The sequence below is a fragment of the Vigna angularis genome, chromosome 7 (genome assembly GCF_016808095.1).
Source record: "Vigna angularis cultivar LongXiaoDou No.4 chromosome 7, ASM1680809v1, whole genome shotgun sequence".
NCBI classification, from domain to species: domain Eukaryota; kingdom Viridiplantae; phylum Streptophyta; class Magnoliopsida; order Fabales; family Fabaceae; genus Vigna; species Vigna angularis.
This window is the reverse complement of record NC_068976.1, coordinates 16,319,419-16,338,280: the sequence shown is the minus strand read 5'-3', so window position 1 is coordinate 16,338,280 and position 18,862 is coordinate 16,319,419. Positions and strand designations below refer to the sequence as shown.

The window sequence follows — 18,862 nt, the reverse complement described above, 5'->3', positions numbered from 1 at the left end:
TAGATTTTTTACAAAATGTGAAAATCAAAATTAGCCCATCATATGAAAATTAAACAAGTTTTAAAGTTTCTAATTTCTTTTTGAAAAAAAAGGCTTTCATATTCAATAAATTAAAATTGAAACTAACGATTTATCGTCAATGATAACCCGAATTGAAGAAACCCGGTTTTCTATATTCAATCTATTGTAAAATTTGAAAATAAACTAGCTTTAAAATTCTAGCGTTAATTTATATTAATTTAAGTGATTTTGATTAAGTATTCTGCAACAAACAGTCACAGACCTGTATTTCTCCATCCCCACTTCTTTTTTCATCTTTTTCGACTCTAAAACCCTTTTTATGCTTCTCTCTAACCTTCTTTCTCTATATTTTATGTCTTTTTTACATCTCACAATAGCTAAGAAGCAAGAGAACTTTTTTACTGATCAAATTTTTAGATAGAATAATTTTTATTTATTTTATACATTTTTTTTCTTTTATTTTCTTATAATTTTATAATCAATTTTTGTATGATCGGTTAAGAAAAATAATTTTCAATTTGCTTGATAATATATTAAAATTTTGTTATGTTTAAATTATTTATGTTTTTTTAATGTAAAATCTTATGATAGGTGATTTGAATATTGAATGTGTCATAATCATAATATATTGATTTTATAAAGGGATTGTCTTTGGTTGAATATTTGTTTGACTATTTAAACTTGAGAGTTATTGGATTTGATTTCAGGTAATGTTTTCAATTGGATAGATCATTTGAATTGCTTAGAAAATATGTATTATTAAAGTGTTTTTGAAAATATATTTGAAAACCAATTGATTTTTGTGTTGATAATGAATTTTATTATATTTTTGCTTAAGTGAAAATAAAAGAGGGATCTAAAATGAAAGAATTTTTTCACTTAAACAAAAATAGAATCCAAAATAACTTTACTCTTAACCATATTTTCATTCAAATAAAGGATTTGTTGCTTAAGCAAAATTAATAGTGAACATATTTTTACTCAAGCTAAAATATTTTCACACAAGTTAAAAGAATTATAATTTTTAATTGTATTTTAATGCTTGTTATAAATGTAAAATGAATAATAATTTATGTTTAATTGATTTGATGAATTGTATTGAATCTAAATTATTATTGAGAATGATAAGATTTGTAGGTAATCACATGTTAGGATGATTGGTGAATTATGTCTTCATGTATTAAGTATTTACATTTGTATTGTAATAAATATTTTCTTAAATGGTGATTTAAGATATTAGATGGTGAAAAGTTGAGACCAAAGTTTTCTCACACTATGACAAGTGTAAATGTACAACTTTGATGTAATAAACTTGTCTTGATCTTTTATCTTAGTTTCACTTGCAAATCTATATCTTGCATGTAATATTATGTTAGTCATTAGTACATATTTTCTTTTAAGTTAAAAATTTATTACAGTAACTTAATTTTGGATGTGTTATATGTTTTGTGAACTGTAATAATTATATTATGTATACAAGTAAATATAGTTTTATGTGTAAAGAAGAACATTTTGAAAAATAAATAAATAAATAAATATATATATATATATATATATATATATATATATATATATATAATATTGACTTTTATAAATATGTATGTTTTATGTTTTTTAAGTTGATTATTTATTATTATAAGCTTTGAAGCCTTTTGACGAATTTATAGTATAGTAAATGATTTAAAAAGAATGTGTAATGCATTTTTAGAATTTTTATTTGATAAGTTCGTGTTAGATAAATGATGAAATATGTAACCTTTAACATTTTATAGTACCTTTTTTCATTATGTTCTTATTCATTATTGTAAAATATTTCACACATAATTGTAGTCTTTTTATTATTATTTAACATTTTTTAGACCACGATTAACTAGACTACACCAACCTTGCATTTCAGTTAATTTAAAAAATAACATTATAGTTTTGAGCAACATATCAAAATTAAGATATTTATATAAAGAATAAAATTTATTAGATGTATGTATGTTTTACATTCTATTTGAAAAATGAGAACAAAAATAAAGAAAAATAATGTAATGGGTAAGAAATAGAAAATAAATATATGTTTTTGGTAAAAAGCAAATAAAATAAAAGTGAGAATCGAAATTTAAAAAAGAATAAAAAATAAACATTTTATAAATAATCATTAAATAATTAATTACATATAATGAACTATTATAGACTTTTTTTCTGAAAAAAGAAAACATAATCAATCATATTGTTTTATATAATTGATGTTTGAGAGTGTAATTCTAGACAGTTTTTAAATTTCTTTTCATAGTTTCTTTACTTCCAAAAGATGGAATTTGCAATTTGATATTTTTTTTCTTTGCCTGATTATTTTTCCACACCCAATAGACTGGAAATATTCATTATAAAATAACTAACAAGACTTCATGACAATACCTTTACCAATATTTTTGTTCAAAAATAAAAATATATTGTAATATAGTTTTTTAAAATTTATTATCATTTACTTCATTTAATGTAGAAGTACAAAATATTTAATTGACAACTTAAACCACATAAGTTCTTCTTCAACCATTAAATATAGTTTTTGAATTTTGTTCAGCCAAAGTATGGCAGATTTCAAGACCAGCCAAAGTGTGTACTAAAATCAGTTCATGAACTAAAATCAGTTTCAACAGAGAAATTCATAACCTAAAACTAATTCAGCTTACAAAAACTATGGATTAATAACTCCGCTCAGAAGAAGCAATTATCATATCACAGAATTTTCATATGTCCAGACATATTTATGCAACCTCATCATAGCAGAAAGATTACTCTTTAACAAAAAGAAGCCATACTTCCCAGAAAGAAAATAACAAAAACAATCAGACAAAACAACCAATTGCACAATCCATTTAAAAAAAACATACGACAATTAATCTCAGAGAAATTCCAAGTGTGGAAGTGGCAGACAATCAACACGGCATCAGTTCAGTCCGCCCGTCTGCATTTCTTCATCATTGATGATTTAAATAATACTTTAAACCAAATCAAACAGTTTTTCATACAATAAAACACACAGACAATCAAAGTTAGCAATAAACTCTACACTACAAAGTTATGACAAGGAAGGCATCAGATAATAAGCGGAGTTTTTGATCTTCACAGAGTAATTCAGTGTGTAGGATAAGAAATTTTAGCATCACTTGCCAACCCTATGTCACAATATTAGATTCACTGAAAAAACAGGGAATAAGAAGCAAGAAAAACAAAACAAAAATCTAAAATACAAGTTTAATGGCATCAGATAAATTATTGTGGTCATCAAAACTTATCAGTATATCAATAAGCGGTTTAAGATTTGAATCATCACTGCCAAATCTCTCTTTACAAATGCAAAGAAAACATAAATGCATAAAAGAATCGTTTTTTTTTTCTGCTAGGGCATTTCGGTAGATCCATTTGACCCATGGCATTTTCAAAATCTATGCAATGGGCTGGTAAGCCAACCATTAAAATATGCGCATCAGTTATATCTCCATCGCCATTGAAATTGGATACAAAAAAGAGAGGGTAAAACAGATGCAGTCGATCAACAACGGAGAAAACAAATTTAAAAAAAATGCACAAAACCAATTGAATTCCTTTGGAATCAAACAATGCAATGCAGAGATTCAACAAAATAAATAATTCGAAATCGAAGAGAAAGAAAAAATGTGTACAGATTCGAAATCAGAGAATTACAACGCTGTTGTGAGAGACGGCAAAGAGAGGCTGAACTCAAAGACTTTAAATAAGGGTTGCGTGAAGATTAGGGTTTGCACTCATACATGCCGTTCAGCGATACGGTGTCGTATTGTTCACCTTTGTTTTAGCACCAATATTTTCATTAAATTAACAAAATGAAAATCAATCTTTTTCTTTTTTTTATATAATTAAACAAAGGCTAATAATGAAAAGTTTTTAAATATGTATTCAGAACATTTTTTTTCTATCTCCATCATCCATTTACATTCTTTTGCCTTTTCTTTAATTTCATCTTCAATAATTTTAAATAAAGATTGTATTTCAATTTTGATCTACATCTTTTGAAAAACTTGTAAGGGAAATTGAACAATTTTTTTATAAATAATTATTTTAGTCTAAATTTGAAATTGTTTTAGAAATATAGAGGCTCACTAGAAGTTCAAAAGTGACTTCACCCTAATCTGAAAAGTCGTAGTTATTTTTTTTTTATATTATGCATTCTAGAGAAAAAGTTTTATTTTATGACAATTCAAAACAGAAATATGCAAAAAACTAGAAGAAGTTATAATCACTTTAAATAAAACAACTAATTAAAGAGTTTGAGAAAAAACATTATAACCTAAAGTCTTAATCTATATTTTTGTGGATAAAAATACAAAGGTTAAATAAGTTTAAGTTGTACATAAATTTGAATGTTTTCAAATGAATTTCTATTAAATTTATATAGCGTAATAAATACTCAAATTTTTCATATTTATAATTAAGTTTTCTATTTAATTTTTTAGTTGATTAAATTGTTATTTTATCATGTTATTTTAATTACTTGTTTTACAAATTATAATTAATATAAAATAATATTATGATTAATGTAAATGAAGGAGTAATTTTTATTAAAAATGTGCTAACAACGAGAATATTATGTTCCCAATATTTTCAACATTACCATTTTTTTCTTTGACTAAGGACTATCCCTTATCATAATTGATGAGATTATCCGATCAAACGAATAAAAGTTATTAACTATTTTAAATAAATTACAATATCATTTTATGTAATAATAATTTTTTTTTTATAAGAAATACTAAAAAAATAAAAAAAATATTTAATTAACACAAAATTTAATTAAAAATATAAATTTTAAATAAAAATTTAATTAAAAATATTTAAATTTATAAAAAAAATTGTGACATAATTAAGTGAAATATATAATTTAAAGAAATAGGAGTTTAAGAGAAATGAAAAGTAGAAAACCCAGATTGACTTTGAACGGGCCAATTGTTCACAGCAGAAAACCCAGTAGTGAGGCCCACGAAAACGAAGTAAAAGAATGTGGGCGCTAAAAAGCGTGAGGATTTTAACGATTTATTATTCCGCGTTTGGAGACATCAGGCTGTGTTTGGCGCAACCATTTTTCTCTTGTCTCTTCGCACTTCCCTTCCGTTGTTTACGATGAAGGCCACGCTCAAAGGCAAGTACGACGTCGACAAAAACGGCGCCGCTTTCGCCACCGTCGCCGTCAACGCCGCCGACGTCAGGTTCCGTGCCTCCGTAACAGAAGCCACTTTCATCAACGGCCCCAGCCTCACCGGCTTGGCTCTCGCCGTCGAGAAACCCGGCTCCTTCATCGTCGACTACAACGTTCCCAAAAAGGTTTCATTGCATGCTCTAGCCACTTCCACTACTTCAATAATAGCTGTTTCTGAAACTGTTTCTTGCAGGACTTTCGGTTCCAGTTCATGAACACGGTTAGGGTTGGAGACAGGGCGTTGAATTTGACCTACGTGCACAGCAGGGGGGATAACCGGACTGTACTGGACGGCACCTTTGTGGTGGATCCCGCGAACAAGGTTTCGGCGAATTACGCGCTGGACTCGGGGAACTGCAAGTTGAAGTATAGTTATGTTCACAAGGGGTTGACCACTATTGAACCCACCTATGATGTGGCGAAGAACACATGGGATTTCGCCGTTTCGAGGAAGGTTTACGGTGATGACTCGTTGAGGGCTTCATACCAGACATCCAGCAAGGTTTTGGGAGTTGAGTGGGCGCGGAATCCTAAACACAATGCTGGATTCAAGGTGAGGCGATTCGCAAATGAATATCAATATTTGGATGGTAGTTGTGGTTTTGTTTTTTTGTGATAATTTTTGTTTGTTTGAGTTTTAATGTTTCTGGTAGAGTTTATAGATATGTGGAGTGGATCTCATATTTGACTGGGGATTTACTAACAAATTCAAACTAGTCACGCCATGTGTTAGCTTTTGAGGTTTAAAGGAAAACCCAAATTCTAATATGGTTTTAGAATCTTGTTGTTCGGTCAATGAGGCTACTCCGTTTGGACCGTTTGGAGAGGGTTAGTTATGATAATGCCACGTTTGATATGTTCTGTCGTTGGGATGAGGTATTAGTGATCTTAGATTGAGTAATGATAGGACTAAAATTAGTGAATGAATATATGTGAAAGATAACTTAATTGTAATGTTTAGTCTTCAGCGCGTGGGAAGTGTAACGGTCATCCCAAATTTGACATTGAGTTAGATGTAATCCAAAATCTAAGATTTTCTTTTTCTTGTGTTTGTGTTTTGCTTGAGTCGATTTTGGATGAAATTTGCATGTTAGTGTGTTGTGTAAATTTAATTTCTTTCTGCAAATTATTACAAATTTTGGTCATTGGTTGAACGAGTCTTGTTATATGCTTTTATATTGAATATTGCGAGAGCATTCACTCATGGTTGATTTTTAGTAGTAGAAACCTCAAGGGTTAATTTACCAAGGGAAGGTTTATTAGTTGACTGATGATTAAGCTTATGAATGAAGACTGTTAGGCTGAGGATGCAGTCGTTCATCTTGTGATGTTTTGAATATAATGAAGCCAGTACTTATCGTGAAATTGGTTATGTGTGAGGAGGCACAATTTTGCTGCGGGGAAATGGGATAAGGGAGACTGGAAATTTCACCTTTCTTGGGTGCTAACAATCAGTGTAAAGGCTGTATCGAATTATATATACATCGTGAGCTATAAATATTGTGAGCCGTAAATAATCCGATACAGCCGCCTCAATGGACAGTAATTGGTCAAAGAAGGGATGCAATATGTACTGATTGATTATCTATCTTCATTCTCATTTGATTTTGTTGCCAATGCTTCACTGTAGTCTTGATTTTTTCCTTAAATTTGTTAGCCTTAATTAGATACTTAAATATGTGGCGGCATACATACAACAAGATACCGGTCAGGGTTGTGATCTTTCTTGCTTTCCGTTTCTTTAAAATATATTTTAGTCTTGGAAATGTTAGAAGTTAGAACCGTTCGTACATGACTTATAGATGCCTTGTGTGTTTTTCTATTAATAAATTAATCAGTGTAGGTTTGACCCTTTTAGGATTCTGCTATAATCTATTTTCTGCATTAAATTTGGTTAAATGGGTTGACTCCCCCTCCCCAATATAATTAAGTAGTTCCTGAGTATCATCTTGTTGTTTCTCAGACATATTTTCTAACTTTAAGCTTTGTCTTACAGATTATAGCATCTGTTAACTTGGCTGAGGAGTTGAAAGCGCCCAAACTTATTGCTGAGACCACATGGAATTTTGAGATGTAGCTTGATTCCAATATATTGTTTCAATTGCTTGATAGGTTTACTGTCAAGTTTTGAAGGCTTTTTCGATCACACCATTGGGCATATTTTGCCTCTGAATATTATATTACATGCTTGATAGTATTTTGATCATGTTATGAGCAATCTGGCATTAATTGTCCACCTTCAACTTCGCATTTGATTTTTAAACTATTCCTGAATTTTCCCCACATTACAACATCCTATAATTGCTTGCCAATAAAATATGGGCACTTTTATTTTCATAGAAGTTATTTTATGTAGCTTTTCTGTTTGATCTATCCTTTTTCCGTTCTTACTTTAATGTTTGAAGGATATCTTGTTCTATCAGGACTTGTGGAGCTGGTATTTTTCAATGTAAGTTCGAAGTTTACAACATATTTGAAACACTTTATTTTGCATATCAAAACATCTAAACCATCTTGGCGTTTGAAAAAAGCTTTTGTGGGACAATATAAATATATTTTATAGCTAGTTGAATTATAGTTTGTGTACAGCAAGCAAACTGCAGAGTGGTTTGTATCAGTCACTGATGCAGAACATGATTGACAGTTTTATTGCTGATAAAATGTTGGGAAAAATCATAATTGGGAGTGGTTGAACATGATTCTGGAACTCAAACTGTAGTTATAGCTTTATGAGACATTGTTCATGGATGCAATGAAACATTATTGTGGCAACGCCTTTTTTCACTTAGTTAAGGATTAGAAGGAATGATAATAAATGTAAATAACTTTTCTTGAATAGATCAGAGTGCAAAATTATGAAAATATTTTCAAATATGACCATTTATACAACAGCTTGGATTGCATATTATTTATTTTATTGAAGAGAATATTTCCTAATCATATACACCCTAAGCAACATGTAATATTTTATTATATTTTTGTTGCTCATAAAATCATGTTTGCTATACAATAAATACATTTAGATAAACTTGTTTTGTTCATAAACCTTTTGTATTATTGGAAATCGAATTAAGAACTTTTTTTTCTTCTCCTTTAAATTGTGGAGTGTAACATCCCAAAAATATACGTGCAAACAATATTTAAGAGTTCCTACATTTACAATAAAATAGAACAGTTATCCTAAAATAAGGGTAAGCTAGTGTAATTTAATTAACTATGTTAACATGCAATTTAGACAAACATATAATACAATCATACATATACAAAAGTCATACACGCATGTTATAACCGACCACTTTTACTCTGACTGTCCGGACTGTATGAATTATGTAGCTACGACGTTTGTGCACCCGGATGGTGTAGTAGCTGGGATGCCCTCAACAGCCGCCACTGGGGTTAGTCCGTTATATATCACCCAAGTTGTCCTTATGGATTAGGACTTCCTGCCATTCTCACACACGAGTTACTCCTCTCTGTGAGAATGAGTAATCACAGAGTATCAGGATAAACAACAGCTAAGCAATAATCACATTCATACTTTACAATTCCATAACCATGAGATAATTCTTATTTTATAAATACATTTAAATAAACTTGTTTTGTTCATAATCCTTTTGTATTGTTGGAAATCGAATTAAGAGCTTTTTTTTTCTTCTCCTTTAAATTGTGGAGCGAGTAAAGTTTTATCTTCTAATTAATGCCTGTATGAAAACAATAGCATAAACTTCACATCTCATATCATTACAAAATGTCTATTTATTTTATAAATATTTTTATTATATAAATGTCTAAGAGATAATCCGATAAATAATAATTAAGTCTTTGTCTATATTTAATTATTATTTATTTGTGACATTAAAATTAGCACGTGAAGAGGAGATGAAATTATGTATTGTCAATATTGATTTGATTTCATTGAATTAGAAATTTATTATTCATAGTTAATAAATTAAATGATGCAAGTAACTTTTATATACTAATGAGTTGGTGGTCTGATTTAACAGATGCCAGAATAATGCCGAATTTGTTTCTAACGATTGAAACATGGTAAGAGATTGACTGTGATGAAACTAATAAAAACACCACATCAGGAAAAACAAGAAATTGTTTTTCCCCTATCACATGCCATGAGTTGCAGGGAAAGTATATTTTATTAACATATATTGAATTTTTTTTCAGAATTATTAAAAATAAATTTAATTGATTAAAATCAAATAAAATATAATAAATCAAATAATAATAATAATATTAAAATAAATAATAAAAAATACATTAATAATATAAAATAATTATAAATAACAGTAATATAAATATAAACAATAACAAATATTTCATTTTTATCAATTAAAATATTTTTTAATCTATTAAATTTATCACATTACTCATTAATTTCTATAAATTTTTATTTCAAATTCTTTCATTTTTTATAATCTTTTTCTTAATCCTAACAATCTATTTTTTCCTTTTAAATATATTCACTTTTGCGGTCTCAAATTTACTTTTCAATCCAAACACATCTTAATATATGCTTAAAATGAAACTAGGTAACCTTTAAAAGTTTCTCTATCATTTTAGGCATACCAACATAAGTAGAGTATCCACAAATATTTTTTCTCATAACTATATCTTAGTATTTAAATTTATTTTACTCGTTTTAATTTATCCACTTTTATATGAAACTATGCATGAACGATTTAGGAAGATGTAATCAAGTTCGCACTTGTTGCTCATCCTTAGTCTATGGGTCTTTATTCTTATATGATTATCATCTTTCTCATTTTTCACTTAACATGGATTTAAACTCCACACTCGAATTTTCTAACAATTTTTCATTAAAGTGTGAGTTCCTCCTTCGTATTGACACTTTCTCTCAAGCTTTTCCTTACTTGTACTGTAATTTACATAAAGAGACACGCTTGTCTGACTCTTTGCTATGAAGACTTTTGATATAAAGACTCGTTCGAACCAGTTATCAAAACAAACATTTGGTTCTGATACCACAAAAATGTATTTTAAAAAAGAATCACCCAAGAAATATAATACTAATAAGATAAATTAATCTATATATAAGAGATTGACATCATCTCAACCTAAAACCTTAATATCACGAGTTTACGAATGATTCATCTTCGTATAACAACATTTTTATTTTTATTTTTTACTCAATATAAACTCACTTAAATCTCTCAATAAACTACTTTCTTAATCCATTTTCCCACTTTTCTATCATCGCAAATGGTTGCAAATAAACAAAATCAAACAATAAAAATTCACGTCTTTATTTGTCGTTGAGTTGTATTTTAAGTAGAAAGAAAGGCTAAGTGACATGACATTTCTATGTGTATAGCAAAACTTTCAAATATAAATTTTGAATCTGATTGTTATAATTGTACCTTCACCAACAGTCAATCTTGAATTATGTACCAAACTTGGTGACATGATTATTTATTATATAATTTACCTTTTAATCCGACAATAAACAAGATGTTATAACAAATATAATTTTTAATTAGTTTCTATAAAAATTGTTAAATTTATTATATATAATTTCCAAAATAGAACGTTATATCCTCATCATTTATATATATATATATATATATATATATATATATATATATATATATATATATATATATATATATATATATATATATATATATATATATATATATATATATATATATATATATATATATATATATATATATATATATATATATATATATATATATATATATATATATATATGCATGAAATGGTATAGGTATTCACCACTTATTATGAGTTTAGAAAAACATCCACGTAGAAGAGTAGGGCATATTTATAATATTTATTTTAAAATGTACAAAACATGAAGATACTTCTATAATAAAAAAATAATTTTTTACCTTAAAAAAATGTGGGATTATAAATTTTTGTAAGAGAATTAATGTAGAGCTTTAATTAGTCAATATCTAAGGATTATCTGATGTAGATATAGTCCAAACAAAGCTATCTGACCAGATCACATATCCTCAGTTACAGAACAATTGAACTCATCTCAATTTAGTTTTTTGTCTTGTTTTCTGTTACTTCATTCACATGTTAGCCCTAATTCAACCCCAGTCAATACACTGTCCTGTATCTTACATGGATATTTGCTAAATTTCCTATTACCAGATCCATCAACTTCCGACACACCCTTCAATTTTCTTCCTCAAAATCAATGGCGTCCTTGGAAAAAGGCAAGTTTTTTATCTTCCTTTTGCTCTTATTTTCCTCTTCTCTTCATGTTTCCAGCACCCCTTCAGACCACGAATCATGTTCAGTAGAATCGAAGCTGGACCCCGATTCATGTCAGGAACCTGTTCCTGAACCGCCCCAAACAACCAATTATTTGAATCAGCAAGTTTTTTTGGATAAACTTGAGGAATTAGTGAGAAATCTCAGTGATTTAGTTGCAAGATTAGAATCAAAGCTACCTGACCCGGCTCAAGAAAAGGGCAGGTCAGCTCAAGGAAAGGGTGGTGATGACGGTGACGGTGGTACAATATCAAGCAGTAAGCGAGTTGAAGATGGGGAATTTGAGGGAAAAATCCGTGATGGGGAGAGAGCAAAGGGAATGTCTGTAACAAAGTACACACCCTTTTGGTCTGAGAGGTTCCAGTTTGCATCTGCTGTGAAGTTGGATTCTGAGGTCACTTGTATAAATGTTTTGCCTTTTAGGGATCACGAGGGGCTGAGTAAGTATGTGGCAGTTAGTGATGAGAGGGGTAGAGTGTATGTATTCTTGAGGAATGGAGATGTGTTGGTTGAGTTTGATACCTCGGTGGAGTCCTCTGTTACTGCAATGGTTTCGTATACTTCGGTTTATAAGAATGAGAGTTTTGTAGTAACTGGTCATGAAAACGGGGAAATTTTGTTGCACAGAGTTTGGGAGGGAGGGTCTGGTGGAGAGGATTATAGTTCTCTTTTCATGGAGAATGTTGGTAAGTTTGTGTCACCTGAAAACCGTGAAGAAGGTAGGCGTGTGACTCTCTTGGAAGTTCATTATGTGGGAAGAATGAAGTACATTCTGTCTGCTGATACAAGTGGGAAGATCAAGGTTTTTAAGGAAAACGGTTCCTTGTATGGTTCAGTCATGGCTTCTAGTAGGCCACTGGCTTTCTTAAAGCAAAGGCTTATGTTCTTGACAGAAACTGGGGCAGGTTCATTGGATCTAAGAGGTATGAAAATCAGGGAATCTGAGTGTGAAGGGTTGAACCATTCTGTTGCTAGAACATACGTTTTTGATGCCATGGAGCGTTCCAAAGCTTATGGCTTTACCTCAGATGGGGAAATGATTTATGTGTTGTTGCTTGGAGATGTGATGAACTTCAAATGCAGGGTCAGATACAAGAAAAAGTTTGACATGGATGAGCCTCTTGCTCTGCAGGCAATCAAAGGGTATCTGCTGATTGTTAACCCGGAGAAGGTTTATGTGTACAATGTTTCATCTCCACACTATGTGAGAGTTGGTGTGCCTAGGCTTGTTTTTTCTCCAAGTCTTGATGAGCTCAGATCATCATTCTTGAATAGTCCAATCCCGGGTTTGGATGCTGAAACAAAAGTGATACCTTTGATAGGCACTGACCGGGAAAAACTTGTTATTGTTGGACTTGGAGGAGGCTATGTTGGAATGTATCATTCTAATCTACCTATCTTCAAAGGGGAATTCAACACCATGCTATGGACTAGTCCTGTGTTGTTCTTTGTACTTTTCTTGTTTGGTGCTTGGCACTTTTTCGCCAAGAAGAAGGAAGCACTTACATCATGGGGACCAGATGACCCTTTCACTTCCACTTCAGCCACCACCAATGCACCTTTGGCATCTTCATCTGCAGACAGATCTTTTGGAGATTCTAGCTCAAGAACCACTGAAGTCATGGATCTTAGAGGTGGAGCTCTCAGAGCTCCTCCAAGAAGGTATGGCTCTCCTTCAAGGTATCCTGGTGCTGCTTCTGCTGCTGCTGCTGCAAGTTCCTATAGACTTGGTGCTTCCACAGATCACAATGCTAGACCAGCCTCGGTTGATCCAGATTTTCGTGGAGCCTCTGAGCTGAAATATAGGGCCACCACCATGGATCCTCCGGGTTTTCCCAAGAGAAGAGATGGCATGTTTGTATCAAACCAAGTTGTAAATGAGCGCAGTTGAGTGGCAGAGTTAATTGCATGAGCTTTTTTCTAACCAGTTTCAACTTTCCTTACCTTAGTTTTTACATCTTATCATATCCTTCAGCATCACTTTGCTATTTGGTTTTCTGCCTTTTTAACTTTCAAGTTGTTGCACAAAAGAGGGAAATAAATTATATTGAGAAACTTGCTCGTCTTTTTTACTTCAACATGTTCGAATTTGGATTCTCTGTGTTTGGTTTTTCTGTGTTGTTTCTCTGTTATGTCTGATTTTAATGTTTTCAAATATGTTAAAAAGATATTTTAACATATAAATATCAACGTATTTTTAATGTTTAACTGAGGACACAAAAAATCTACCAGAAAATCTGGACTCCACGAATTCTGAGTTCTACATTTCTTGAGAAGTCCATGAACAGAAATGTAAAGTCCCAAGACTATTTTAAGATACAGAAGTTGGTTTGACCAAATTTGTTTCTTATTATTTTGATTTTGATCAAAAGAAAATTTATTATATTTTTGAAATTAAAGAAAAAAAAGTTGTAATGAAGTAAATTAGTCAACTCATGGGTAGAATCTAGTTTAAATTTCTTGAACTCGTTAAGAAGGGAATCAAGTTGTATTACTGCACTAAGTAATTAATTCATGATAGATCAAACTGTAGGAAAGTGTGTTAGCAGAATGAATTAAGGTGTATCAATTGATCAAATAAACATTATAGATTTCCTTTTTTCATGTTAGAGATGAAGTAGAAAACATGACTGCAAAAGAAATCTGCAGAAGTTTGTGACCAATTGAAAAGAAGAGATCAGAAACCATAACAATTGTTACCTACTATATCTGAAGTTGTAGATTAGCTTTTAACCATATGTGATATCATAAACCGAAGAATGTAAATTATATGTCATATGAAGATTAACTAAAATCAAACTATTTTGAATTATGTAATAATTTCTACTTACTGTATGAACTTTTGTTCTATCATTTGGTTTAGGGATTAATTCTGACACCAAATGGCCAAAATGATGCAGAAGCGACCATTCATCAGTACAAAACCAATCACATTTGCTTAGTTTTGTGCCATATTATTATAAAATCAAATATGTTGAGTTATATCTATCTACTTAGAACAAGTTTATTATTAGTTTGAATTTTGTATTATCGAAAAAGTGTTGTATGATAATAAAAAATTAATTAATTATTATTATTATTATTATAAATTAAATATAAATATTTTTATAAGTTTTTTGTAAATAATTTTTATTTATTTTATAAATATTTTTATAATTAAAAAAATGATTAAGTTTAAAAAATCGGTTAAACTGAAAAAAAAAAACAGTTAAATTTAAAGAAACCGTAAAATTAGTAAAATAATTATTTAAAAAGTAAATTTAAAAAATTAATAAATATAGACTATGAAAATGGAAATCTCTTCGCATAGGTATAGATAATTTATTGAATTATTGTAATTCAAAATAATGTTGAGTGATATGTAATTTCCCATATGCACACATATATAAAACGTGTAAATTTTCTCAAGTTTTTTACTCAAATTCTCTCTCTTTATTTTTTTTTAACATAAAACATTGTTTTATTCCTTACAATTTTTCTCTTAAAATTTTATTTTTGTTGACATGTTGATATCATTCAAATGGAAACAAACTAGAATTTATCTACTATACAAATTTATTAGTATTATACAAATTGAAGGAACATTTTGAACACATTGAAAGATCATTTAGACTCCTGGCAATTTTTTTTATCAAAATTAGAAAAGAAAAACAAATCTATTATTTGATAACATTTTTATGCTCCACTATAAAATTTTAAAAAATATTAATATTTTTTTAACATAAATCTATAAAGTTTAGATATCTTTTAACATTGAAAAGTTTGCTTCAATTTATAAATAATAAATTATAAACTACTTTATAGATTAAGCCGTTCAGTATAATAAAATATACTAAAGTATTATATACAAATACATATCAAACATCCAAATTAAAGTATCCGCAGCTATTTCTCTTTCTTTTTCTTATCAACATATATATTCTTACTTTTAAAATATTTAAAATGAATTAATCTTGATATATAGTAAAAAAGCTAATTTAATACAATAATATCAAAGTGACATGTACGTCACTGGTTACATCATCATCATCCCTTATCTTTTACTACTTTCCATTAATCTACGTCGTATTTCATGTGACATGTACCTTAACTCTTATTTTTGTTATTAAATTATCGAAAGCAAACCAATAATTACTTGGTTTCACCAGAGTTCAACATTTCATATATGGGGCTAATCATACCAATGCAAGATGCAACCATAATAAAAAAATATAGACACAAACATGCTTCTCCTCATGTCTTGTTTTGTATATAAACAACCTTAAAAAACCTTATATCAATCCTCATTAATCTAGCTTGCAACCCTAATCATGCATCATCTTCTACTTGTTTTCGTTCTTCTTCTTCTTACAGTGTTTATAGTAAGAGTTGCATATTCTATCATTTGGGTTCCATGGATCATTGCACGTCACTTTCGTCTGCAAGGCATCACGGGACCTCCCTACCGTCTGATCAAAGGGAACACAGATGAGATCCACCGCATGTACAGGGAGGTTCAATCCAAGCCGATGGCTTTGTGCCACGACATCTTGGAGCGCGTGTGTCCATTCTATCACAGGTGGTCACGCATGTATGGGAAAACTGTTTTGTACTGGCACGGGTCGAAGCCCAGACTGGTACTATCCGACCCGGATATGCTCAAAGAGATTCTTTTGAAAACGGGTGAATGGTTTGAGAGGATAGATCCGAACCCGTCCGTGAAACAGTTCTTTGGAGAAGGGATTTTGGTGTTGAAAGGAGAGAAATGGGCTGTGCATAGAGCAATCGCTAACCAGGCTTTTAAAATAGAACGTGTTAAGGTAATCATTTCAATTATTGCATCATTAGTTTAGCTTAATCACATTTTTATTATCATAATATAATTTTGTATAATGATATTTTTTTTTATCTAAAATTTAAATATGAGTCTAAATTCAAAAATTTATCTATTTCAAAGGAAAAAAAATATAAATATAAAGAAAAAAATTATAAATTTATCATCTTTTAAGATTTTGATTGACGATTGTTACATATTCTACATTAACTAGAGATAAGGTTAATTTAGTCTATATGAATTTCACTTTATAAATTAAATTTGTAGAGTTGAATTAGATTTAAAATTCAATTCTTAATATAGTATCAGAGATAGGTTAAAATTTATTGTAATTATATTTATTATTTGTTCAACATATTATTTTACCTAAACTATTATCAAATTATTTATTATTGTCTAGTTTCATACTCGATATGTATACACACGAGAAAGTGTTAGAAGTCCAAAATTCTTTAACTAAGTTAGATTTGTGTATATATTTATGCAGCTATGGGTTCCTGAAATCACTTATTGCACAAAAACAATGTTTTACAAGTGGGAAGATAAGAACAGAGGCAGTGATGAATTTGAGATTGAAGTGTGTAAAGATCTGCATGATCTTACATCTGATATTATATCCAAAGTTGCTTTTGGAAGTAACTATGAAGAAGGGAAGGGGATTTTTGAGTTACTAGAAGAACATTATCATTTGATCTCTTTAGCCATCAGAAGTGTTTATATTCATGGATTCAGGTACATATATATGAAAAACACAACCTTGTGTGATTGTGTTCCTTAATAGCAACAATACTAATTTATGCATGCAGATTTCTACCAACCAAGAAGAACAGAGAAAGAAAGAGGTTAGAGAAGAAAACATATGAAGCAATTAAGGTACTGATTGAGGAGAATCAAAAAGCAGAACATGATTCAGAAAACTTGCTTTCTCTGTTGATGTCTTCTCACAAATTCATCAACAATGAGACACATAAGTTAAGGTTGGATGAAATAGTGGATGATTGCAAGAATTTTTACATGGCTGGAAAGGAAACAAGTGCCACTTCATTAAGTTGGGCACTCTTCCTTTTAGGGTTAAATCAAGAATGGCAAAGCAAGGCACGTGAAGAGGTGTTGAATGTTCTTGGACCCAATTATCTCCCAACTTCAGAAACATTAAGTGAACTCAAACTTGTAAGTGTATACCTAATTCATTTTTATTGTCGATTAAAATTATTGAAAAAAATAAGGTAATTATGAATGAGATTATGTAATTAAATAAGCAAGGATTAAGTATGATTTTGTTTTCTAAATTCCGACGTAAAATTGAAATTCATCTCTATTTTAAATTGTGATAAAGTTTGATTCTAAACCATTAAATTTATTTGATATGTTAAATGATATTTTAGACATTTACACAGTTTATATTATTTAACATGTTTCAACTCAAATTTCCTTTTTTAACATATAAAAAGAATTTTAAAATAAAATAACTAATCACATTTATTTATTTTTAAAATTTGAATACAAAAATATATCAAAAGTTTAGGATAACTACATGTTTCATTTTGATATTGAAATTTAAAGACTATAAACATGTTTAATTCAAAAACTAATCTTAAATTTTTTTAATTTTGAACAATAAATATGTTTAATTTTGAACAATAAATATTGTATCTCTGAAAATAGTGATATTGGTTGAGTTTTTGGCTGAATAGGTTAACTTGATACTTCAAGAAACACTAAGACTGTACCCTAATCCAGGGGCATTGGTGAGGGAAGCAAGCAGAAGAGTTAAGTTGGGGAAGATTGATATTCCAGCTGGTACACAACTCTATTTGTCTATCACTTCAGCTCATCATGATACTGAGTTTTGGGGAGAAGATGCTCTTGAATTCAATCCTATGAGATTTGCAGAGCCTAGGAAGCATTTAGCTCCATATCTTCCCTTTGGATTAGGTCCTAACTATTGTGTGGGACAAAATTTAGCTGTGTTTGAAATGAAAATTGTACTTGCCATGCTGTTGCAGAGGTATTCTTTTGTTGTATCCCCTTCGTATGCTCATGCTCCCATGTTGTTGATGACTATGGCACCTCAATATGGCATGCAAATTATCTTTAAGAAACTATGAAAATGCTTATTCATGTTAAATGCCATGTCACAAATTATTTACAAATTTCTAATTTCATTATTATACAAGTCCAATTATATTAAAAATTAACATTATTTTTTATCCAAAATTTTAAGACAATTAATTAATGAGTGTTTCATGTTTATATAATGTTCTATTTATCATATCAATTTTACTCTACATTTTCTTTTCAATCATATCTATATAACTTTTAAATCTAAAATGTTATTACAAGAATTCCATCACATGCTTACTTGAAAATTATAGCTGAGAAAAATATGTTTACATTACATTTTTTAATTAAAATAAAAAGTGAAATAATAATAATGTACATTGAGATACATGTTTTTTTTTACACATTTTTCACAATTTTGTTCTTTTTTCTACTATATTTTAATAACTGTTTTTTTTTCA

At 29.6% G+C, this 18,862-nt stretch overlaps 3 protein-coding genes and 1 non-coding gene across 4 annotated transcripts; 3 read left to right on the top strand and 1 right to left on the bottom strand.

Annotated features, from left to right (window-relative positions):
* Window positions 1-3,101: 3,101 nt before the first annotated feature.
* On the bottom strand, window positions 3,102-3,187 carry LOC128193419 (small nucleolar RNA R16). Its single transcript, XR_008244640.1, has one exon. It is a non-coding gene; the product is annotated as a small nucleolar RNA R16 (small nucleolar RNA).
* A 1,875-nt stretch (window positions 3,188-5,062) lies between these two features.
* On the top strand, window positions 5,063-7,481 carry LOC108332666 (outer envelope pore protein 24, chloroplastic). The gene is made up of 3 exons (XM_017567984.2): window positions 5,063-5,370; window positions 5,439-5,798; window positions 7,242-7,481. Exons 1-3 carry the CDS (start codon window positions 5,170-5,172, stop codon window positions 7,320-7,322), a joined length of 642 nt encoding a protein of 213 aa, XP_017423473.1. The 5' UTR covers window positions 5,063-5,169; the 3' UTR covers window positions 7,323-7,481.
* A 3,749-nt stretch (window positions 7,482-11,230) lies between these two features.
* LOC108329536 (uncharacterized membrane protein At1g75140) lies at window positions 11,231-13,624 on the top strand. The gene has a single exon (XM_017563828.2). It carries the CDS (start codon window positions 11,451-11,453, stop codon window positions 13,416-13,418), a length of 1,968 nt encoding a protein of 655 aa, XP_017419317.1. The 5' UTR covers window positions 11,231-11,450; the 3' UTR covers window positions 13,419-13,624.
* A 2,113-nt stretch (window positions 13,625-15,737) lies between these two features.
* On the top strand, window positions 15,738-18,508 carry LOC108330273 (cytochrome P450 734A1). Its single transcript, XM_017564769.2, has 4 exons — window positions 15,738-16,326; window positions 16,828-17,072; window positions 17,147-17,510; window positions 18,035-18,508. The coding sequence occupies exons 1-4, from the start codon at window positions 15,838-15,840 to the stop codon at window positions 18,446-18,448; spliced, it is 1,512 nt and encodes a 503-aa protein (XP_017420258.1). The 5' UTR covers window positions 15,738-15,837; the 3' UTR covers window positions 18,449-18,508.
* Window positions 18,509-18,862: the final 354 nt, after the last annotated feature.

Excerpts from the sequence above, each read along its gene's own strand:
- LOC108329536 (XM_017563828.2), top strand. The coding sequence starts at position 11,451 with ATGGCGTCCTTGGAAAAAGGCAAGTTTTTTATCTTCCTTTTGCTCTTA.
- LOC108332666 (XM_017567984.2), top strand. The coding sequence starts at position 5,170 with ATGAAGGCCACGCTCAAAGGCAAGTACGACGTCGACAAAAACGGCGCC. Across the intron at positions 5,371-5,438 it reads ACTACAACGTTCCCAAAAAG|GACTTTCGGTTCCAGTTCAT; the intron begins GTTTCATTGCAT and ends TGTTTCTTGCAG. Across the intron at positions 5,799-7,241 it reads AACACAATGCTGGATTCAAG|ATTATAGCATCTGTTAACTT; the intron begins GTGAGGCGATTC and ends TTTGTCTTACAG.
- LOC108330273 (XM_017564769.2), top strand. The coding sequence starts at position 15,838 with ATGCATCATCTTCTACTTGTTTTCGTTCTTCTTCTTCTTACAGTGTTT. Across the intron at positions 17,073-17,146 it reads GTTTATATTCATGGATTCAG|ATTTCTACCAACCAAGAAGA; the intron begins GTACATATATAT and ends TTATGCATGCAG. Across the intron at positions 17,511-18,034 it reads CATTAAGTGAACTCAAACTT|GTTAACTTGATACTTCAAGA; the intron begins GTAAGTGTATAC and ends TTGGCTGAATAG.